Source organism: Panicum virgatum, chromosome 5K (assembly GCF_016808335.1).
Source record: "Panicum virgatum strain AP13 chromosome 5K, P.virgatum_v5, whole genome shotgun sequence".
Taxonomy (NCBI): Eukaryota; Viridiplantae; Streptophyta; class Magnoliopsida; order Poales; family Poaceae; genus Panicum; species Panicum virgatum.
Window position 1 is genome coordinate 48,658,721 of NC_053140.1, and position 20,931 is coordinate 48,679,651.

General features: G+C 42.2%; 1 protein-coding gene across 1 annotated transcript; it reads right to left on the reverse strand.

Annotated features, from left to right (window-relative positions):
• Nucleotides 1-308: 308 nt before the first annotated feature.
• On the reverse strand, nt 309-5,235 carry LOC120708065 (transcription factor VOZ1-like). The gene is made up of 4 exons (XM_039993157.1): nt 4,880-5,235; nt 4,462-4,767; nt 1,336-1,861; nt 309-1,254 (listed from the first exon to the last, which is right to left on the reverse strand). The coding sequence occupies exons 1-4, from the start codon at nt 5,099-5,101 to the stop codon at nt 635-637; spliced, it is 1,674 nt and encodes a 557-aa protein (XP_039849091.1). The 5' UTR covers nt 5,102-5,235; the 3' UTR covers nt 309-634.
• Nucleotides 5,236-20,931: the final 15,696 nt, after the last annotated feature.

Here is a 20,931-nt window from a genome sequence, read left to right on the forward strand (position 1 = left end):
CAGCTGGGACCATACATCCATGACGAACTCTTTGACGGCCCGGTACGAGATCAATGGTAAGTTTCACTAGTTTGGCGTCAGCCGCTGGCCACTGCTGCAGCACCAGAAGCAAAACTATTGGCCAGTTTGGCATCAGACCTCCAGCACTCTGAACAAGACTATTCAGCGATTGATACTTCTGTCATATGTGCCTCTGTTGCTACGACAAGTTATGCTAAATGTCAAAACAAGTTTGCGAACCTGCAAAATACCACAGAGAGTTTTCATGATAAACCTTGCACCCAGGCTCAGAATAGCATCATGATTCATGCATAAACAACAGGACTGATGACTGATATGCCCACACAAAGGTTACTCGTCTACCAAACCATGAGATTTATCTTTCATACGACTGCGCACCAAGATGCTATTTTCATGATACTATAAGCTCTATTACACAGTCAAAGTTACTGCAGAAAAGGGAACTGCAGCATTGACATCCCTTGTTTCAGAGAGGTCTCCTGTAGATTGGGCCAGATACAATTACAAGAAGATCGGGGTGGGGGTCATGCTAATAGAGTAGACCCAATAATCATAGCTCGTAGTGTTAGAAATCGAAGGTGCAATATGCCATAAATCAAATGTGACTGTCGGTTCATGTCCCATCATTCGAGTTCCAATAGAAGTCACCTCTTTCAGCCGAGTAACCATACGGCAGATGAGGTCCATAAACGACACTGCCGTTCAAATATGTCATCTGGTGCGCTTCTGACACTGGCTGGTAAGCATTTGGAACATTAGCTTGAACCGTGGTGTTTGGAACTGAATAGATGTTAGTACTGACATCTATCGGGTTAGCCTTTGTCCTACCCCGGGCTGTCCGTTTGGTGTCCACAGGACTATCTGCACTGAGTCTAACCATTTGCTGCTGAATTTCACTCAGTGGATTACAAGCTACTTTTGATTTAGCATTCTTCTTTGCATCTGAAGATTTGAACTCAAGCCGGTATAAGGCAAAAGCATCACAGTCATTGATCTCGTATTCATAGAGATGCCATTCATAGCTGTTGGATGGCTGTGGATCCATGTAATAGGACCTCTTCAGACCCCCAAAGTCCTTCATCACCTGCTTCCTTGATTCATGCCAACCACGGCCATTGTAATCTGGCAAGGAACGTTGCTTTCGATTTCCACTATCAAATGCCCTCCTTGGTTTGTCAAAAAACAACCATTCTCTGATAGATTCACCTTCAAAAATGTAGAGATCGAAAAGTTCTGCAATGATACAGATGAGCTAACAATTAGTAAAAACATTTATTAGTACCATGTGAAGACGCATGTTATGGAGACGCTAACCAGGTGCATTCCACGGGGACTTTGCAGTTGCAGCTCCTTCACAGATAGGAATCCCAACATGTTTTCCTTGGATTTTTGCACTAAGAGCAGCAAACAGGGGACCATCTTTCAGATCAATGCCTCTTGGACGGATCACAGGCATTGTACCTGGAGGGCCCTCTTCCTTCACAGCTAAATCAGCATGATACATGCTGCAATAATCATGCCATCTTTCTGATCCGATAGCAGGCCTGGGGCAGTCCCAGAGAGCACACTTTGGCCTCAGGAATGCCGAAGGTGCTGGAGTCATTGTTGTGAGCAAATCTGACATGTGCAGGAAAACATCCCCGGTACTCTGTCCACAGTTACTCATGTCAAGATAAACATTAGGGGGTAACTCTTGCGGAAAATTGAACTGTGGGAATTCCAGCTGACCAATCCCTTCCAGGTTATTGAGAACATCAGGATTAGACCCAGAAAGGTTTATCTTGTAATCATCATCATAAAGAAAATCCTCAACCGTAAGCTCCTGATTCACATAGTACATCTGCGAGGATAAGGTGAAAACTTATTAAACTTAGCATTACTCCATCAAATTTGAATTTGGAACGTAAATGGCAGAAAGGTAACGTCACAAGCAACATCAACGAGTGTGCCAATTATGTGCGCCCTAGAATTACTTATAAAGCAGTACATAGCAGCTAAATGATACAACATCAAGGACTAAGTGTTAGTATTTACAATGCTAAGGATATACATAAGAAAGCTAAACAACAGGCAGCGGAAAATCAAAATGAGTGTTATACTAGCCTACCAAGACAGTAGCAAAGCTTCCTTGTACGCAATTGGGAAGCAGAATGATGTTGTTTACTTCAAAAAAGACAAGAGAAATATACTGACCCCCACCATTTCCAATATCCATTGCATGCTGCATACAAAAGACAATAGAAATATATAGACCCCCATCATTTCCGATATCCATCGGCCATCGCATGCTGCATACACTAGTCGCTATTGACCTCTTGCCTATAAGCGAAACTTTATACTCATTTAATTTTTTTTCCTGTGGTTCTAGTTCTCTAGAAATTGTAAAGCTTTTTATACTTGTATTAGCATTAGAATCACTAATTACTAAAATTAGTCAACTTATTATAGAAATGATACTCAAGGAGAAAAAAATAGTAGGCATCTACCATCTAAAATTCACTGCTAAATATTATGCTAATAAATTGTTATGGATTAATAAAATCATGCAAAATATGACACTGCTAGTGACTTAGGAACTTTGATAGAGATTAGTTGATTGTTATAAAAAAATGAGATAATTAAAAGAAAAGGACCAATCAACTCTAATTTTCCCTGGTTCTCTCATGATCCTAGCTTCTATGGGCTATGGCCCCTAGGCTTACCCAACCTAGCTTGGTCGCCACCCCCAATGTCAGGTACTCATGTTCTTTGTCAACCTCACAGCCTTCCAAGAGCTTCTTACTGTGTACTATAACCCCCAACACCTGCCGGCACTGCTACAGGCTCACCTTCCAAGAGCTTCTTACTGTGTACTATAACCCCCAACACCAGCCGGCGCTGCTACAGGCGCGCGCGCGCGCACACACCAAAGCAGACAGTTTGTCTAGCATTATTCAGATAAAGCATTTCTGCTGAGGTAAGCACAAGAGGTGACGACCCTCTAATCTAATGATGGTGGTAAAATAGAAGTGCTTTGCTCAAATTTAGTGTTCACAAACAATAGTAAACTTGTGTCATAGTAGGTTTGCACTCTGCCCCTTTAATAATATTAAATTCACAGGTTTAGTCCCTTTTCAGCTCTAAAAACTACAGTTTTTCTAAGAAATAAAAAAATCAATTGAAAACACAATATGTCCCAATAATTATCACGTGCATAGCTCACTAGATCCCTATTCCAAACATTCACTTGATTTTTAGACGTCACAAAGGATCATGGTGAATTCGACAGCACGCCTTCTAGCAACTCCATTCATTTTCCTGACAGTACAGTGTACACTACTGCTTCCATACAGCTCAAGTTTCAACAATCCAGGCTAGTCCCACATTGAGTTAGCAGTCACATATCACAGAGTTCCATTATCTAAAAAAAAAACGTATCACAAAGTTAAGAAACATGGTGTATACAGTACAACGGGTGTTAGCATAATTAGAACGCACGAGAAAATGACTGCCCAGATTAACAGCACCTATCTCACGATGGTAAAATAACCAATGGTGTTATATTTCAGTGACTTTTATAGAGGTCATCCTAAAATATTCGAAATAGATAACAAATGGCATTTCACTGAACAATTCAATATCTCCATAAGCATTTAGAGCATAGAAGATCTCCTAGTATAGATTTGATACTATAGACGGAAATGGTAAACAAGCATAGGTGGGCTCAAGACAAAATAGATGGAATTATGCAGCTCGTGGAGCCACAATGTTGTCAATAATGGGATGGAAAGCGTAGTGTTATATCCATAAACTTCTACTCAACAATGAATCAAGTGATAAGAAGTAACAGAATGAGCCAATCAACTTAAATTCCATCTAGATATGATCCAAATCAGAAGGCACTAGCAATCTAGCATGCACAAGGGACAAAGGAAACCTGAGCCCCCAAGAAGTGAGTTCAACGATACACCAGAGACAGAGACATAAACTTGAACTCTTCTCACGAATTGTAACCTTCCTTTTACATTACAAAATGAAAGACTTAGATCAATATGAAACCCACTGAAAACTTCCATCTAAATCCAGAGTTCCCATCATATTGAAGAACAGGAGAACCTGTCCCATTGTCTCGAAAACAGAACGCAGAGGGTAGGCACATATGTCCAGCAAAATTTATCCCCAAAGACGCAGAAAGGACCAACAGATGTTTTAGTGAGGGGTAGGTGCTTGCAGATCACACCAACCCAACTAAAAGCACACAATGAGACAGACCACATGGGCATCTGTACGAGTACGAAGTAGATAAGTCCAACAAAATCGTCTGACACATGATCACACTCAACCACAAATCCTAGCACCACACCAGCAGTTTTATTCATAAGATCGATAGCTCGGCATTCCACTAAGATCAACAAAAATGTTCGACCTTGCATACAGCAAACAAGGAGTAATAAACTATACCTGATCATGGAACACAGCAGCCGCGGCAGGAGCACCATTAGGCAGAACCCCCTGACCCAGCAGCTGCGGCTGTGGCTGCGCCACTGCGATGTCAACTTCTTCCTCGCGCGGCTCCGGCTTCAGGTCCTGGCATCCCAGCGCGTGCCCCTGGCTCTGGTTGGCTGGGGGCGGGGGCGGGGGAGGGGGCTGCTGCTGCTGCTGCTGCTCGACCAGCTTGCTCGTGGCGTCGTCCTCCTCATCGGCCGTCGCCAGCTGCAGCAATCGCAGAGTCTCCGATGGCGGATCCGACAGCTCCCTGGTGTTGCCCTGCCGTCAATCACAGCCACCGAACCAAAACATCAGCGACGCAACAAAAAGATGCCCAAAAAGGTGGAGGCGAAAATGATCGGAGGAAGCGAATTAGCGAAAGGACGTGTACCTGGAGAGAGGAGGCCGGGGAGGGAGCGCTGAGCTCGGAGCGCCACTCCCGGAGCATCTGCTGCAGCTGCGCCTCGAGGACGGCGGCGTCGGCCGGGCGGGAGTCCTTTCGCGCGGACTGGAGGCCCGAGAACATCTCCTGGAGGTCGTCCACGCGGGTCTTGGCACGCGCGCGGAACTGATGGTGCCGCGACGCCGCCCGCGACGACGGCCCCTTCCCCATCGCGGCCGCTCCTGATGCCGCCGCCGCCGCGATCGGTGCGCGCGGTGGAACGGAATGGATGGGGTCGTGGTAGTTTTTTTCCGAGCGAGATGCTCTGCCGAGTTTTCTTCTGGCCGCCACTTTGTTGGGTCGGGGTCGGCGGCCTTGGGAAAAGCGACGGCCGCGGCAAAAGGAGGCGGGCGACGCCGGGCCCCAGCATGCGGATTAGGGGGGGGGGGGGGCAATTCTATTTGTCGCGCGCGTGGCTGCTAGCCATCGCGTCGCAGAAGCCGAGACGTGCTGCTGGACTGGTGGGCGGTGACCTTTATCTATTTCTGTTTTTATCCGGCCTCATCTATTTCACTTTCCAATGCCTCGAGGTCGCCCAGTATTAATTAAGCTAGTCGAATTTTTATCTTTCTACTAGGTGATACTCCCTCCGTTCGGAAATGATCTACATATTTTGACTAGAGAAAGTCAAATTTTATAAACTTTGACTAATAATTAGTTAAATTATATGTATAATTAGTTTATAAAATTTATGTCAATACATATGTATTCAAAGAGGTTTTGAGATGACATTGAGTTATTCGTAATTGACATTATATTCTAAGAGTGATTAATAAGTCAAACTTTACTTCGAATGACTTTCTCTAGTCAAAATATGTAGATCATTTCCGAACGGAGGGAGTACCCCGCGCGTTGCTGCGGGATTTCTTAAATTTAACGTGAAATTTAAAAGTAGAAAAATTAAGATGATTGCATGACAACATTCATAAAAAAATCGATGGAAAACATAAATAGATGGCTCTAGTGGACGTTGATGTGTCATTTAATATAATTGATTCCTATATGATAGGAATAACTTGCATGTTAAGAGAAATAGAGTTAATGACTTTAGTAGGTGTGAAAGGACCGTGATGTCGCCTAGAGGGGGGTGAATAGGCGCACCTACATGTTTTCACTCAAACACAGCGGATAAAATTCACTGTCTCCCAAACCCGGAACTTCCGGGTTTCAAATCCGGAACTTCCGGATTTGGGCTAGACAGTGGGTGAACTCAGAACTTCCGGGTTTGTCAATCCGGAACTTCCGAGTTCACTCAGAACAGAGTAAACACAAAGAGTAGTGCTAATAAAAGAATGTAAATTCAAACCCCAATTGTAGAGTCTGCTCAGAGAAGTTCCTTGAACAGGTTCACGCAGATCCTGTACAAACGAAAACACAATATCTCCAAGACACAAGTGTCTAATGGAGAGCTCCTCAAAACCACAAAACAAAAGTAAATGCAATGAACACAAGGATTTGTTTTACCGAAGTTCAGATTCACCCCGTGCACCCACGTGTGAATCCTAGTCTCCGTTGAGGAAGCTTATATCGACCCCAAGGTCAAGCTATCTCCTCCTTCCACTATATGACCATGCGCCCTCGTGGCACAAGATTGGTGCTGCAACAAACTTGCCGCTGCTCACCACAATCCTTGGGAGCTAGCCGGCGACGCCTAACCGTCTAGGAGGCTTCACCTCCAAGAGTAACAAATGCGAATCACATAAATCACGGCTAATCTCAAGTGCTCAAGGTTTGCTGTGCTCTCTAGTGCTCTCAAGCATTCAACTCTCTCAACCCAACTCAAGGATATACACTAATCACACAATCTCACAAAGAGAGGTTGGGGAGAGCTCAACTATGGCTACCAAGCTTCTTGGGACGACCAGCAATCAACAGAATGGTGCCTGGAATAGCAGCCCACCAAGGAGGGGGCTAAGGGGTATAAATAGTCAGTCCCAACAAAACTAGCCGTTATGTGACAGTTAGAATCCGGAACTTCCGGATTCTACAACCCGGAACCTCCGGGTTTTCAAACCAACTAGCCGTTAGTATCACGTGTGCCAAATCCGGAACTTCCGGATTCCAAATCCGGAACTTCCGGATTTGCCCTGGCAGCAAAGGTAATATGTGTTCTTGAGGCTTTTGTGTCTCTCTCAACTCACATGGGTTACTTGAGCACTGAGACTAAACCAAAGACTATTGTGATGCATCCCTCTTGATAGTACGGCATACCTAAACTCAAGATCAAAGATAAATTACATTTCAACTTCTTGAGCTTCTCTTTTTCATCCTATGCCGTGTGTTGATCAATCACAATCTGAGGTGTGCATCCAACTTGGCTTCTTTACTTTGAGCACATCTTCCTTGAGCTAGTGACCTTGAACCTTTATCCTTGAATGAAATCCACTTCTAATTCAAGTCACCATTTTCACAACAAAATTCTAGAAAGATTGATACTTGCCAACATGAACACCACACATGACCAAGACTCTTTAAGTTGAACACAAGGAACGTTTCGTCACCCTAGCATTGGTTCCTCGGCACAACCACAATTACCCTTCTCCAAGCTTAGTACCTAGAAACCCATTCCCGAATTCCATCTCTTCATCCTTGCATCACATATAGCTTCATGTAGGCTTGTATCACAATTAACTTACAATGAAATCTATTTTTGATCCATAAGCAGTTTTTCTTCTCTAATGAATGACACTTGTCAATATGAAATTCTCTATGTCTCTTAGAATTCTTGGACTTGATCATTATCGGTTTCTTTGCTCATGCCAAGCATTTGCTTACATAGCCTCTAGAAACACGCCTTTCGATCCCATCCATTTATCCTCAAGAGCCCTCTTGAACTCACATTGATTTTGCCATTACAATGAACATCATTTCTTTCATGCTAGCTTGATCATCAACTATCTCATACATTTCTTATGACAAGTTTCTCTAATTGTGAGACTATGCCTAAGCATACACCTTTGTCTCATTCACAATACCTTGGCTTGTCATTTTGAATTCCACTTATGTCAACAAGTTTCATTTGGATATACGAATTAATTCTTTATCGTTGACACATATCCCAATTTCCATGGTATTGAATCTTGTCATTGAATGGCTTGTTAATATTCTCATACTAGAACATGTTAATATTCTCATACTAGAACATGTTAATATTCTCATACTAGAACATGTCATTCATCTTGTCATATGAGCATGTGTCTTGAATCTTGATTCATTTCATCATATAGATTACAATTGTGTTAATCAATTCCTGCTCATATACTCAACAAGATAGTTAGCCCTTTAATCGTGGTGTCAATCAATCCACCAAAACACACTAGGGGCTGAGATGCACTTTCAATCTCCCCCTTTTTGGTGATTGATGACAACACCGATTAAAGATTACAAAAAAAATATAAAAAATATAGCTTTTGAATTTTCAGATTTTGTAGGAGCCCCCCTTACTATGTGCATTGAATGGAATTCAATCAATTTGGCCTCAAATGCCCTTTTGCACATATTCATAAGAAAAACAAAGAGCTCCCCCTAAATCTTAGCATCCGTGGAGTGCAAAACAAATGTGTGATCAAATAATACGTGATGCATATGACAGATATCTTCACATAAAAGAAAGATAAAAGAAGCAGGTCAGTTCTGTCAGCCTAAACCCGGAACTTCCGGGTTCCAAATCCGGAACTTCCGGATTTGCCAGGCAGAACTGGCCTAAAACAACAAAACATCATTTCATCACTTTTTATCACACTAACAAGCATCACATATTAATTTAAAGCATCTAAACATGGTTCACCACACAATATCACACAATACAATTTGTTCTCAAGTCCACATGAGCTAAAAACGAATTTATTACATGGCATGTGGCATCCCACACCCAAACCCGGAACTTCCGGATTTGGAAACCCGGAACCTCCGGATTTGCCTGACCAGAAACACTGAAAACTGAGTAGAAGCTTTAATCCTTCAATAATCTCTCCCCCTTTGTCATCTATCACCAAGAAGGGCCTGAGGGGAGTCTTTCTGGGGCTTCTACTACTGATCATCATCCTCATCGTCTTGTCTTTCATCTTGCCTACTCGAACCTTGGCCGGGATCACCAACATGTTGATCAAACATCCAAGATCCAAAAGCATCGAACCCATAAGATGGAGGTGGTGGTGGAAACTGAGTAGGGTTGACAAGGGATGTGGTTCCACTACCATAGAGCTGCCCCCAATAATCTTCTTGCTGATATCTAGCATTCATTTGCTCCATAGATTCAGGCTCACTTTGCTGTCCTTCTGAGCCAATGGGTGAGGGAGGATCATTGGGCAACATGGCTTCTTGCAATTTCTTTAGCCTCAAAGTGTCTTTCTTCCTCCTTTCCCTCTCCTTGTGCACCACATCATTTGTGGACTTGCACATCCCAAAAATCATGTTGAACATCTTTCTAATTGGAGAGGGAGGCTTTTCCCAATTTTGAGATCTAGAGCCACCACGCCTAGAATAGGAGCGAGTAGGAACATGTGGTGCACTAGGAGCATGTGTAGGAGCATGTGGGGCTGTATCACCATCACCTGGAGCTGCATCTTGCTCTCTAGATGTAATAATTTCAGCAAGAGTGGGTCCGGGGTGTGAGTCCATCTTGACATCAACAGGAGGATGTTTATAATCACACTCAAATCTTTTGTTGGTCTTTTGATCAATCATGAACATGAGATAAGCTCCAAAACCACAACACTTTTGAGGTGATTCAGATATGGACTTGATTTCCTCCCATATGTAATCAAACACACTGAACTCTGGCTCACTAGGAGTTAAAGCATATAGCAAATTCTTTCCATATGACGATATATTGTGAGCATCACCCTCTCTTGGAGCAAGTGTCTTCCTAAAGAACTTGTTAAGATATGCATAAAATGGAATTAGTCCTTTAGGCCCCCCAAACTCTGACTCTCTGCCAGGTAAGTACATGCATTTCATTTCTTCTTTGGGGAGAGGAGAGCTAAGGTGAAGTCTAACTCTTTCTGCATCAGCTCTCCCAAACCCAAACATGACTGCAAACTCAGCATAATTAATCTTATACCATTTTCCCTCTGTCATCCAATGGACCCATCTCATATCATCATGTGTTTTAAAATGGCAAGTGGCATAAAATTGGGCAATCACTTCTATGTTCCAATCATATTGAAATGCCATGATTTTGTATATGTGCTTAGCCTTGCATGCACTAATGATCTCATTAAAGATTGGATCTCCCATTCTTTCAAGTTTTGGCCAATTCATAAATTGAGAGCGTGCCACTTTGTATTTCTTGCTAAGAATTGCACTCACATAGAAGTCTTGATGAAACTTGGTTTGAAATCTATAATCAACACTTCTTCCTTTCTTAGCATGCAAAGGATTCTTCAATTTTTCTTTTCTTACTTTGTCTGTCATTCCCCTCTTCATGTAATCAGTTATGATATAGTCATGGGGAATACTTGGCTTTCTCATCATGACTCCAGTCACAAAGAGTGGCTGACCGGACTGCTGTTGCTGCCCCTCTTCTTCCTCTTCTTCATCGGGTTGAGCACTACCACTGCCAACTCCATGGCCACCACTGCTGCTGCTGCTCCTCATTTGCCTACCACTTCTTTTTGTCCCATGGGGAGGTGATTCATGATAATTTGGATCACTCTCCTCCCCATCATCACTAGAGGTGTTGTTTTCCTCCTGAATTTCTGGCTCATCTGTAATGTGCAAGGTGCCTCTGGAAAGTTGCCTTATGGATCTTCTAGTCCCAATGGGAACATTAGGATTTTTGCTCCTTCTCCTCAAAACAAACCTTTCATCATCTGAATTATCTGTGAAAAATAGAAGAGGAACCTTGGATTTAGGACTGGAATGATTTTGAGTGAAAGAATCCGATAATTTGGAAGATCAGAATTGGATTCCAGTTTTCTAGGTAAATCCGAAACTTCCGGATTTGAAATCCGGAACTTCCGGGTTTGCCCAGAAAACCCTAACTACGAGCATCAACAGAATCGACCATGGAAACATGATTCTTTTGCTAGGGATATCATCTATGGTCTAAATGTAGGTGTTCTACCAAAGGAATTGAACAGATCAATCCTAGGTAAAGAGATCGAGCAAAAGAAATGATTTTGTACCGTTGCTCATGGTGAGAAGGGTTTGAAATCGATTCCGGAGGGTGGACCCGGAACCTCTGGATTGAAATCACCAAGAGCCCACCTTTGCCCCTTAAAAACCTTGGTCAAATCCTTGAATCACCACAAAATCGCCTCTCACAAACAGGGAAGTGTCGGGCAGTGTGTGAGAGAGTGAATAAGGGGTGAAAGGGTGAGTCACGGGCTAAAAAGTGATATAACTGTTGAAATCCGGAACTTCCGGGTTACAAAACCGGAACTTCCGGCTTTCACAATCCCTTTCTGATTTGACTTGGTTTTGAGTGTATTTGCCCGAGATAAAGGTGTGTTCCAACTTCTTGAACATCCATAATAGTTTTGGAACTCTATATCCATGGAAATTTCCCAGAATTTTTGAGGTGAATATTTTTACCCACTTGAATCCGGAACTTCCGGGTTGTAAACTCGGAACTTCCGGGTTTACTACTGTTCTTGGGTAAACTCCAGAGAATCCGGGAGAAATGCCAGAGTATCCGGGTCACCCCAGAGAATCCGAGCTGGAACCCAGAGAATCTAGACTATTCTCAGAATTGGGCAAAATATCTCAAAAGTGTTGATAGAGTTTGATTTCTAAATGAGAGGGCCATGACAAGAGAAATATTTTGATATTTTGGTTCCTTTGTCTTAGATATCCATTTGAACTAGGAACCTAGGCTTGAATTTGATGAGAGATACCATTTCCAAAGAATATACCCCTTGAGATGAGATTTGAATAGATCCTATGGACTTGAGAGAGTCTTGTTGCTTTGTGGTTAGCCAACAATCAAGCAAGTGTAACTATAACCACAAGGCAACTTGACATGGTCACAAAGACCAAGAACCAAAAGTTTCAAAACAGCATACAGCCTAGCATACTAGTTGGGTTTTCGAAAAATCTATCCTATAACATTCATGTATCTAGTAACTCAAGTTAAGTAACGTTTTTAGCATATTTGGCTCATACCTTACAACAATTTAGTTCTCTTGACACTAAGTCAAACTCAAAAGAAGGTATCAATCAAATATCTAAAGTTACACTAAATGACTTTGAATTACTTGATACAAAACATGCACACACTAGCATGTAGAGGGTCTAGATGCAAAACATAAATACCTGACCCTAATAAAACATACCTTGGCCCTTTTTCAAGTTGGATTGGTGACCTTGAAGTCAAGTGGCATACTCGTAGTGAAGCATATTACCCTTGTGATCATGTATATGTTTTCTACACACATGAAGCCTTGAAAGCGAGGTTAGTAGCTCGACACAAAATGTGAATTAATCTCCCCCTAAATAAGTGCATCAAGGATAGGATTCTTGAGATATGCACTTGTGATCGATAAAGACACTTGAGGAGACTCATTTCATATCTTGGTTGGATTTAATCAAAGATTGTATATAAAACATTGAGTAAGTCAAGAATGAGCTCACAGTCCTAAGAGTCAGGTCAAGACAACTGTCTTTCTGCAGATATTCTTCGACTGTGATTTCTTTGGAAATCCGGAACTTCCGGGTTGCAAAATCCGGAACTTCCGGGTTTACCAGACTTTCTTGACTGAGGGTAATCCATGAATTCTTGATCTTTCTTGAATCTTTAATACTTGTAGATGCTCCTGTAATGTTACTAAAGCACTAGCTCCACCAAAGAGCTTGTTAAGAGCATCACAAATGATAATTGCATATGTTTTACAAATTAACAAAATGAACTAATCAAACCCTTTTATTTTGAAATTACAAAGCAATCTCAAATTTAAGAACTTGATTAGCACAAGAAAGAGGTACGTGTTACCGGAGATGCATTGGAATGACGGATCGGTTTGAGTTCAACTTGGCGATTTTCTAGATTAATTTTGGACAATGATATTGAGGTAAAGCTCTTCTCATGTTCGCCAAGTCCACAATGCATCTCTGAGTACCTGCTAATTCTTTCAAGCACATTTTGGTACCCAAGCCACGTTGGGTCCATGAAGGTTAGTCAACAAAGATTTGGGGACCCAAATGGCTTTTGAGCGAGTAGTTGATGAACTCATCATCCTACCAGCACCAAAACCATTTGAAGGTCTCCTATAGCACAAAGGTACATTGTTGATCAAGTTTGGCTTAGGAGAGTTACCGTTTGGACAATCCTTACAAAGATGTCCTTTTTCTCGACATGTATAGCAAACTTTGTGCTTGATGTTGCTTGATGGATTGTTCTTATAGCCTTTAACTACTTTCCTCTCCAAGTACTTTTCTTGAGCTCTCTTGAAACCTTTGTTTGCCCTGAAGTGCCGTTGTGATTTCAAAACCGGAACTTCCGGGTTGGACAATCCGGAACTTCCGGGTTTGCTTGACTTGTCTGGGCAAGTTGCAATTCTGTGTCCCATTTTGCAGCAGCCAAAACATCTTCTTTTGGCAAGGCTTCTTTGTCTCTGCGAGAGGGTCTGCTGGCCGTCTATCTTGATTGAGCACACTGAGGCATAATGTCCCATGTTGGAGCATTTGTAGCACTTAATATGATCCATATTTTTCTTCCTTGCTTGAGACTTGCTCTCCTTTGGCTTGTGTATAAGTTTGCATGAGTTTTGCACGGTGGACCCCTTCTCAAGCTTCTTCACCATGGTGTCACGGTTATCTTGAGAAGGTTGCACAACACTCTTGCCTTTTAATTTTGACAAGTCTAGTGAGAGCCTCTCAACCTCTTGTTTGAGCACTTCATTTTCTAGGGCGGGGTCATCATTGCAATCTTCCACAATTACTTGCTCATACCAAGATTGTTTCTCTTTGTTCTCATTTTGTGAGCAAGTGTTGTCAATTTGCTTGCATGATTTCACCATTGCAACTATGACCTCATGAGCAACTTCTAGATTGACGAATGAATCCACAAGTTGGTCATTGGAGCACTTGAGTTTCTGATGCTGATTTTGAAGGTCCATATGCTTGCTAGTAAGCTTATCCAATTCAGTCTTGAGAGCATGATTTCTCGCTTCTACTAGAGCAAGACATTTGATTTCATCATCCTTTTTATTGAGAACCTTCTTTTGTTTCTTTATTTCTTGATCTTGCTTCACCACCTTTTTCATCAGCCCAAAGATTGTTTCTCTGCTCTTCTTGCTTATTTTTCTAAGTTCAAGCATTAGCTCCTCGTCATCATCATCACTATCACAATCACTACCACTATCAATATCTGAATCTGAATTGTCTTCAGCTATGGCCATAAAGCACTGATGATGACCATAATGTGATTGAGCAGAACAATTAGAGGCCGATTCATCATCTGATTGACATATTTCAGCATTATTCTTCAATCCGAAACTTCCGAGTTCTGAATCCGGAACTTCCGGGTTTGCTGAAATTTTTGAAGTTGAGTCAATGCCTTTTGAATTTTTGTTTTTCTGACTCTTGACAGATGATTCTTGATGAACTGTGCTTGTTACTGATGATACTGAGCAATCTTTTTCATAAAGATTCTTGAGAAATTTCCAAATGAGATGAGCATTTTCTCGCATTTCTTCATCCTCAAGAATGATATCATTAATTTCTGCGCATACATTACTCAGCAAATAATCAGTAACTAACGCGTTGAGTTGCATGCAATCCATTTCCCTTTGATTTGTTATATCAACATTTTTCCAACTAAAATTTGGAGGAAGGATGCTTGCAACTACAACCCGTTCAGCAAGCGGACCAAGCTTCCGCAAATGTTTACAAACATGAATAGACCAGGAAGCATAATTTGAGCCATCACTTACAAGCGGCTCAAAGGGTACCTCATAGGACGTCGACATCGTTTCTTCACGGCGGTTAAGCTTTGATGTGAAGTTAGGCTCTGATACCAACTGAAAGGACCGTGATGTCGCCTAGAGGGGGGTGAATAGGCGCACCTACATGTTTTCACTCAAACACAGCGGATAAAATTCACTGTCTCCCAAACCCGGAACTTCCGGGTTTCAAATCCGGAACTTCCGGATTTGGGCTAGACAGTGGGTGAACTCAGAACTTCCGGGTTTGTCAATCCGGAACTTCCGAGTTCACTCAGAACAGAGTAAACACAAAGAGTAGTGCTAATAAAAGAATGTAAATTCAAACCCCAATTGTAGAGTCTGCTCAGAGAAGTTCCTTGAGCAGGTTCACGCAGATCCTGCACAAACGAAAACACAATATCTCCAAGACACAAGTGTCTAATGGAGAGCTCCTCAAAACCACAAAACAAAAGTAAATGCAATGAACACAAGGATTTGTTTTACCGAAGTTCAGATTCACCCCGTGCACCCACGTGTGAATCCTAGTCTCCGTTGAGGAAGCTTATATCGACCCCAAGGTCAAGCTATCTCCTCCTTCCACTATATGACCATGCGCCCTCGTGGCGCCAGATTGGTGCTGCAACAAACTTGCCGCTGCTCACCACAATCCTTGGGAGCTAGCCGGCGACGCCTAGCCGTCTAGGAGGCTTCACCTCCAAGAGTAACAAATGCGAATCACACAAATCACGGCTAATCTCAAGTGCTCAAGGTTTGCTGTGCTCTCTAGTGCTCTCAAGCATTCAACTCTCTCAACCCAACTCAAGGATATACACTAATCACACAATCTCACAAAGAGAGGTTGGGGAGAGCTCAACTATGGCTACCAAGCTTCTTGGGACGACCAGCAATCAACAGAATGGTGCTTGGAATAGCAGCCCACCAAGGAGGGGGCTAAGGGGTATAAATAGTCAGTCCCAACAAAACTAGCCGTTATGTGACAGTTAGAATCCGGAACTTCCGGATTCTACAACCCGGAACCTCCGGGTTTTCAAACCAACTAGCCGTTAGTACCACGTGTGCCAAATCCGGAACTTCCGGATTCCAAATCCGGAACTTCCGGATTTGCCCTGGCAGCAAAGGTAATATGTGTTCTTGAGGCTTTTGTGTCTCTCTCAACTCACATGGGTTACTTGAGCACTGAGACTAAACCAAAGACTATTGTGATGCATCCCTCTTGATAGTACGGCATACCTAAACTCAAGATCAAAGATAAATTACATTTCAACTTCTTGAGCTTCTCTTTTTCATCCTATGCCGTGTGTTGATCAATCACAATCTGAGGTGTGCATCCAACTTGGCTTCTTTACTTTGAGCACATCTTCCTTGAGCTAGTGACCTTGAACCTTTATCCTTGAATGAAATCCACTTCTAATTCAAGTCACCATTTTCACAACAAAATTCTAGAAAGATTGATACTTGCCAACATGAACACCACACATGACCAAGACTCTTTAAGTTGAACACAAGGAACGTTTCGTCACCCTAGCATTGGTTCCTCGGCACAACCACAATTGCCCTTCTCCAAGCTTAGTACCTAGAAACCCATTCCCGAATTCCAACTCTTCATCCTTGCATCACATATAGCTTCATGTAGGCTTGTATCACAATTAACTTACAATGAAATCTATTTTTGATCCATAAGCAGTTTTTCTTCTCTAATGAATGACACTTGTCAATATGAAATTCTCTATGTCTCTTAGAATTCTTGGACTTGATCATTATCGGTTTCTTTGCTCATGCCAAGCCTTTGCTTACATAGCCTCTAGAAACACGCCTTTCGATCCCATCCATTTATCCTCAAGAGCCCTCTTGAACTCACATTGATTTTGCCATTACAATGAACATCATTTCTTTCATGCTAGCTTGATCATCAACTATCTCATACATTCATTATGACAAGTTTCTCTAATTGTGAGACTATGCCTAAGCATACACCTTTGTCTCATTCACAGTACCTTGGCTTGTCATTTTGAATTCCACTTATGTCAACAAGTTTCATTTGGATATACGAATTAATTCTTTATCGTTGACACATATCCCAATTTCCATGGTATTGAATCTTGTCATTGAATGGCTTGTTAATATTCTCATACTAGAACATGTTAATATTCTCATACTAGAACATGTTAATATTCTCATACTAGAACATGTCATTCATCTTGTCATATGAGCATGTGTCTTGAATCTTGATTCATTTCATCATATAGATTACAATTGTGTTAATCAATTCCTGCTCATATACTCAACAAGATAGTTAGCCCTTTAATCGTGGTGTCAATCAATCCACCAAAACACACTAGGGGCTGAGATGCACTTTCAATCTCCCCCTTTTTGGTGATTGATGACAACACCGATTAAAGATTACAAAAAAGATATAACAAATATAGCTTTTGAATTTTCAGATTTTGTAGGAGCCCCCCTTACTATGTGCATTGAATGGAATTCAATCAATTTGGCCTCAAATGCCCTTTTGCACATATTCATAAGAAAAACAAAGAGCTCCCCCTAAATCTTAGCATCCGTGGAGTGCAAAACAAATGTGTGATCAAATAATACGTGATGCATATGACAGATATCTTCACATAAAAGAAAGATAAAAGAAGCAGGTCAGTTCTGTCAGCCTAAACCCGGAACTTCCGGGTTCCAAATCCGGAACTTCCGGATTTGCCAGGCAGAACTGGCCTAAAACAACAAAACATCATTTCATCACTTTTTATCACACTAACAAGCATCACATATTAATTTAAAGCATCTAAACATGGTTCACCACACAATATCACACAATACAATTTGTTCTCAAGTCCACATGAGCTAAAAACGAATTTATTACATGGCATGTGGCATCCCACACCCAAACCCGGAACTTCCGGATTTGGAAACCCGGAACCTCCGGATTTGCCTGACCAGAAACACTGAAAACTGAGTAGAAGCTTTAATCCTTCAATAATCTCTCCCCCTTTGTCATCTATCACCAAGAAGGGCCTGAGGGGAGTCTTTCTGGGGCTTCTACTACTGATCATCATCCTCATCGTCTTGTCTTTCATCTTGCCTACTCGAACCTTGGCCGGGATCACCAACATGTTGATCAAACATCCAAGATCCAAAAGCATCGAACCCATAAGATGGAGGTGGTGGTGGAAACTGAGTAGGGTTGACAAGGGATGTGGTTCCACTACCATAGAGCTGCCCCCAATAATCTTCTTGCTGATATCTAGCATTCATTTGCTCCATAGATTCAGGCTCACTTTGCTGTCCTTCTGAGCCAATGGGTGAGGGAGGATCATTGGGCAACATGGCTTCTTGCAATTTCTTTAGCCTCAAAGTGTCTTTCTTCCTCCTTTCCCTCTCCTTGTGCACCACATCATTTGTGGACTTGCACATCCCAAAAATCATGTTGAATATTTTTTATAATTAATAAGGTAGTTGAAACTTAGGGGGACACTTAGTGGAGAATGATGTTGACACCTTGCATGAAGAGAGAAATAGTTAGTGGGTGCTATCTATATAGGATATATATATTCGTCGGCCTTGCATCTCCCGAGATTTAAACATTTCAAAATGTTCCTGGACACTAGAAAATTTAAAAATTTGGAACATTCTGAATTGTTTTCAACATTTTGAAATGTTGAAAACAATTTAGAATGTTCCAAAAAATTTTCAACAGTTTAGAATGTTCCAAACTTTTTAAATTTTCTAGTGTTCTGGAAACATTTCAAAATGTTGAAAACAATTCAGAATGTTTTGAGAACACTAGGAAATTTAAAAAATTCGGAACATTTTGAAATGTTTTCAACATTTTCATATGTGTGAAACCTTTTTGGAACAATTGCAAATGTTTCCTAAAAACTAGAAAGTTTGAAAGTTCTAAACATTTTAAATTATTTTCAACTGTTCGAAATGCCTGAAAACCTTTAGGAACAATTTCTAATTCGTTGCACGAGTTCATTTAACCTCTTATCTCTCAAACTTCGGGAACGAGTAATGGGCCTCCGGCCCACTAACTCCTAGCGTGTGGTTGCGCCCACGCCAAAGCTACTCCAGTTTGTATTTGTCTTTGTAACGTCTCGCCTCCCCGAGGCCGGGCACGCTTACATCTGGCTGCTTTTTAGGATATAGACTGTTCTCACAGACCAACACCAGTCTTTTATGTACACTTTGTCCTCACTCGTGCGCACCCGGAAATCACTTCCCGGTCGGTCACCCATCCCCAAATTGCTCCGGGCCAAGCATGCTTAGCCTCGGAGTTCTTAGGAGACCGGCTTCCGGAAAAGAAATTGCAACTTGTTGGTATGAGTATCCTATTAAGCCCTGGCCCGGGGTGTCACATACTCACCCCCTTAAGAGACCGACGTCCTCGTCGGTCAATCCCAAGCCAGGAACGTCCTCTCTTGGCCACGTCCCGTACGTCCAGTGCCAGCAGCCCATGTGCCACGTCCGTGCGTCCAGTGCCAACGGCGCATCCCAGATGCCCGCGCACTGACCCGCCACGCGCCGGTGGCATCTGCGCCCCCACGCGCCCGTGCTCATGCCTCCGCACTTACGCCGTACGTGCTCGTGAAACCGCGAGAGTCGGCTCTGATACCATTCTGTAACGTCCCGCCTCCCCGAGGCCGGGCCCGCTTACATCTGGCTGCTTTTTAGGATATATACTGTCCTCACAGACCAACACCAGTCTTTTCTGTACACTTTGTCCTCACTCGTGCGCACCCGGAAATCACTTCCCGGTCGGTCACCCATCCCCAAATTGCTCCGGGCCAAGCACGCTTAACCTCGGAGTTCTTAGGAGACCGGCTTCCGGAAAAGAAGTTGCAACTTGTTGGTATGAATATCCTATTAAGCCCTGGGCCGGGGTGTCACAGTCTTCTGCGATGGATCGCCGTTACTTCGCCGAAAGCGATAAATAGACATCCCCGATTAGGGGGGCATCGACTGGCTCGTCAAGGCCGAAAGCGCCGTCCAATAACAGCGGGATGGCGAGGTGAGACCACCATCGACTCCGTACGTTTTTACACATTATATGGCAAAATAGATAATTTCATCCCTCAACTTTCTTCGAAGACTCAAATTCATCTTTCAACTATCAAAAAGGCCAATTCAGTTCCTAAATTTTCCATTTGAGCTCATTTTCAACTCTGATGTGATGTGACACACTTATGTTGCATGCCAAGTCATCTTAAAGTGATGAAAAGTTCTTGGTTTGTTACCAAATGCAACACAGATATCAATTTAAGTGCTATATTAACCCATAATTCATTGGTATAGCAAAAATAAGTTAATGTTGATCTTATGTATATGAATAAAAGGTTTACACATTTGTTTATTTATGCATTATTTACTATTGAACCATATTTTTTAGGACACATAGAACGTGAGCAAAAATCAGAGGTCAAAGAGTTCATTTATATCTATTGACTAATTTTTAGGTCATCCATTGTTGACTTTGCATGCTATGTTGGCATGCCAAATAGGACTAGGGATGAAATTGAGACCAAATAAAAAGTTTGAGGACTAGATTGGCCAATTTCATAGTTAACAGACGAATTCGAGCCTGAGACAGAAGTTGAGAGATCAAATCGGCTATTTTGCCACACATTATCTAATGTCTCCGGTCGATAATTGTAGACATCTATCGTTTTCCTTTCAAAGCTTAGTAAGAAAAACTCCAGGTGCATAGCGCATACTAGTAGTTAAGTTATTTGATCCAAAAAAAATTGTCAGTTTGAATTTATGAGATCGAAACAATATAGGTTGAGGTTTCTTTAAGGTCAGCGTGTTTGCTATTGCTGTTGGACCGTCCAGGCAGCCTTGATGCTTTCTTCCTTTTTGTCAGCATTTATCCCTTTATACTCTGGATCGACTCTTCTATCACACCATTTCAACACCTATTTAATCATATTCCCTTCCATTACAATGAACTTCTCTTAAGTCTTACCACCTGCATGATTAGTATAGCTCTATCCTATTACCCCACCTACTATGGGGACTTCAGCGGTAGCCCTGGCCTCTCTCGCCCCGTGCTGTACTGCCGTGTCGGGTCACACCCAAGCATAGCTCATGTTACACCGACACGTTTTC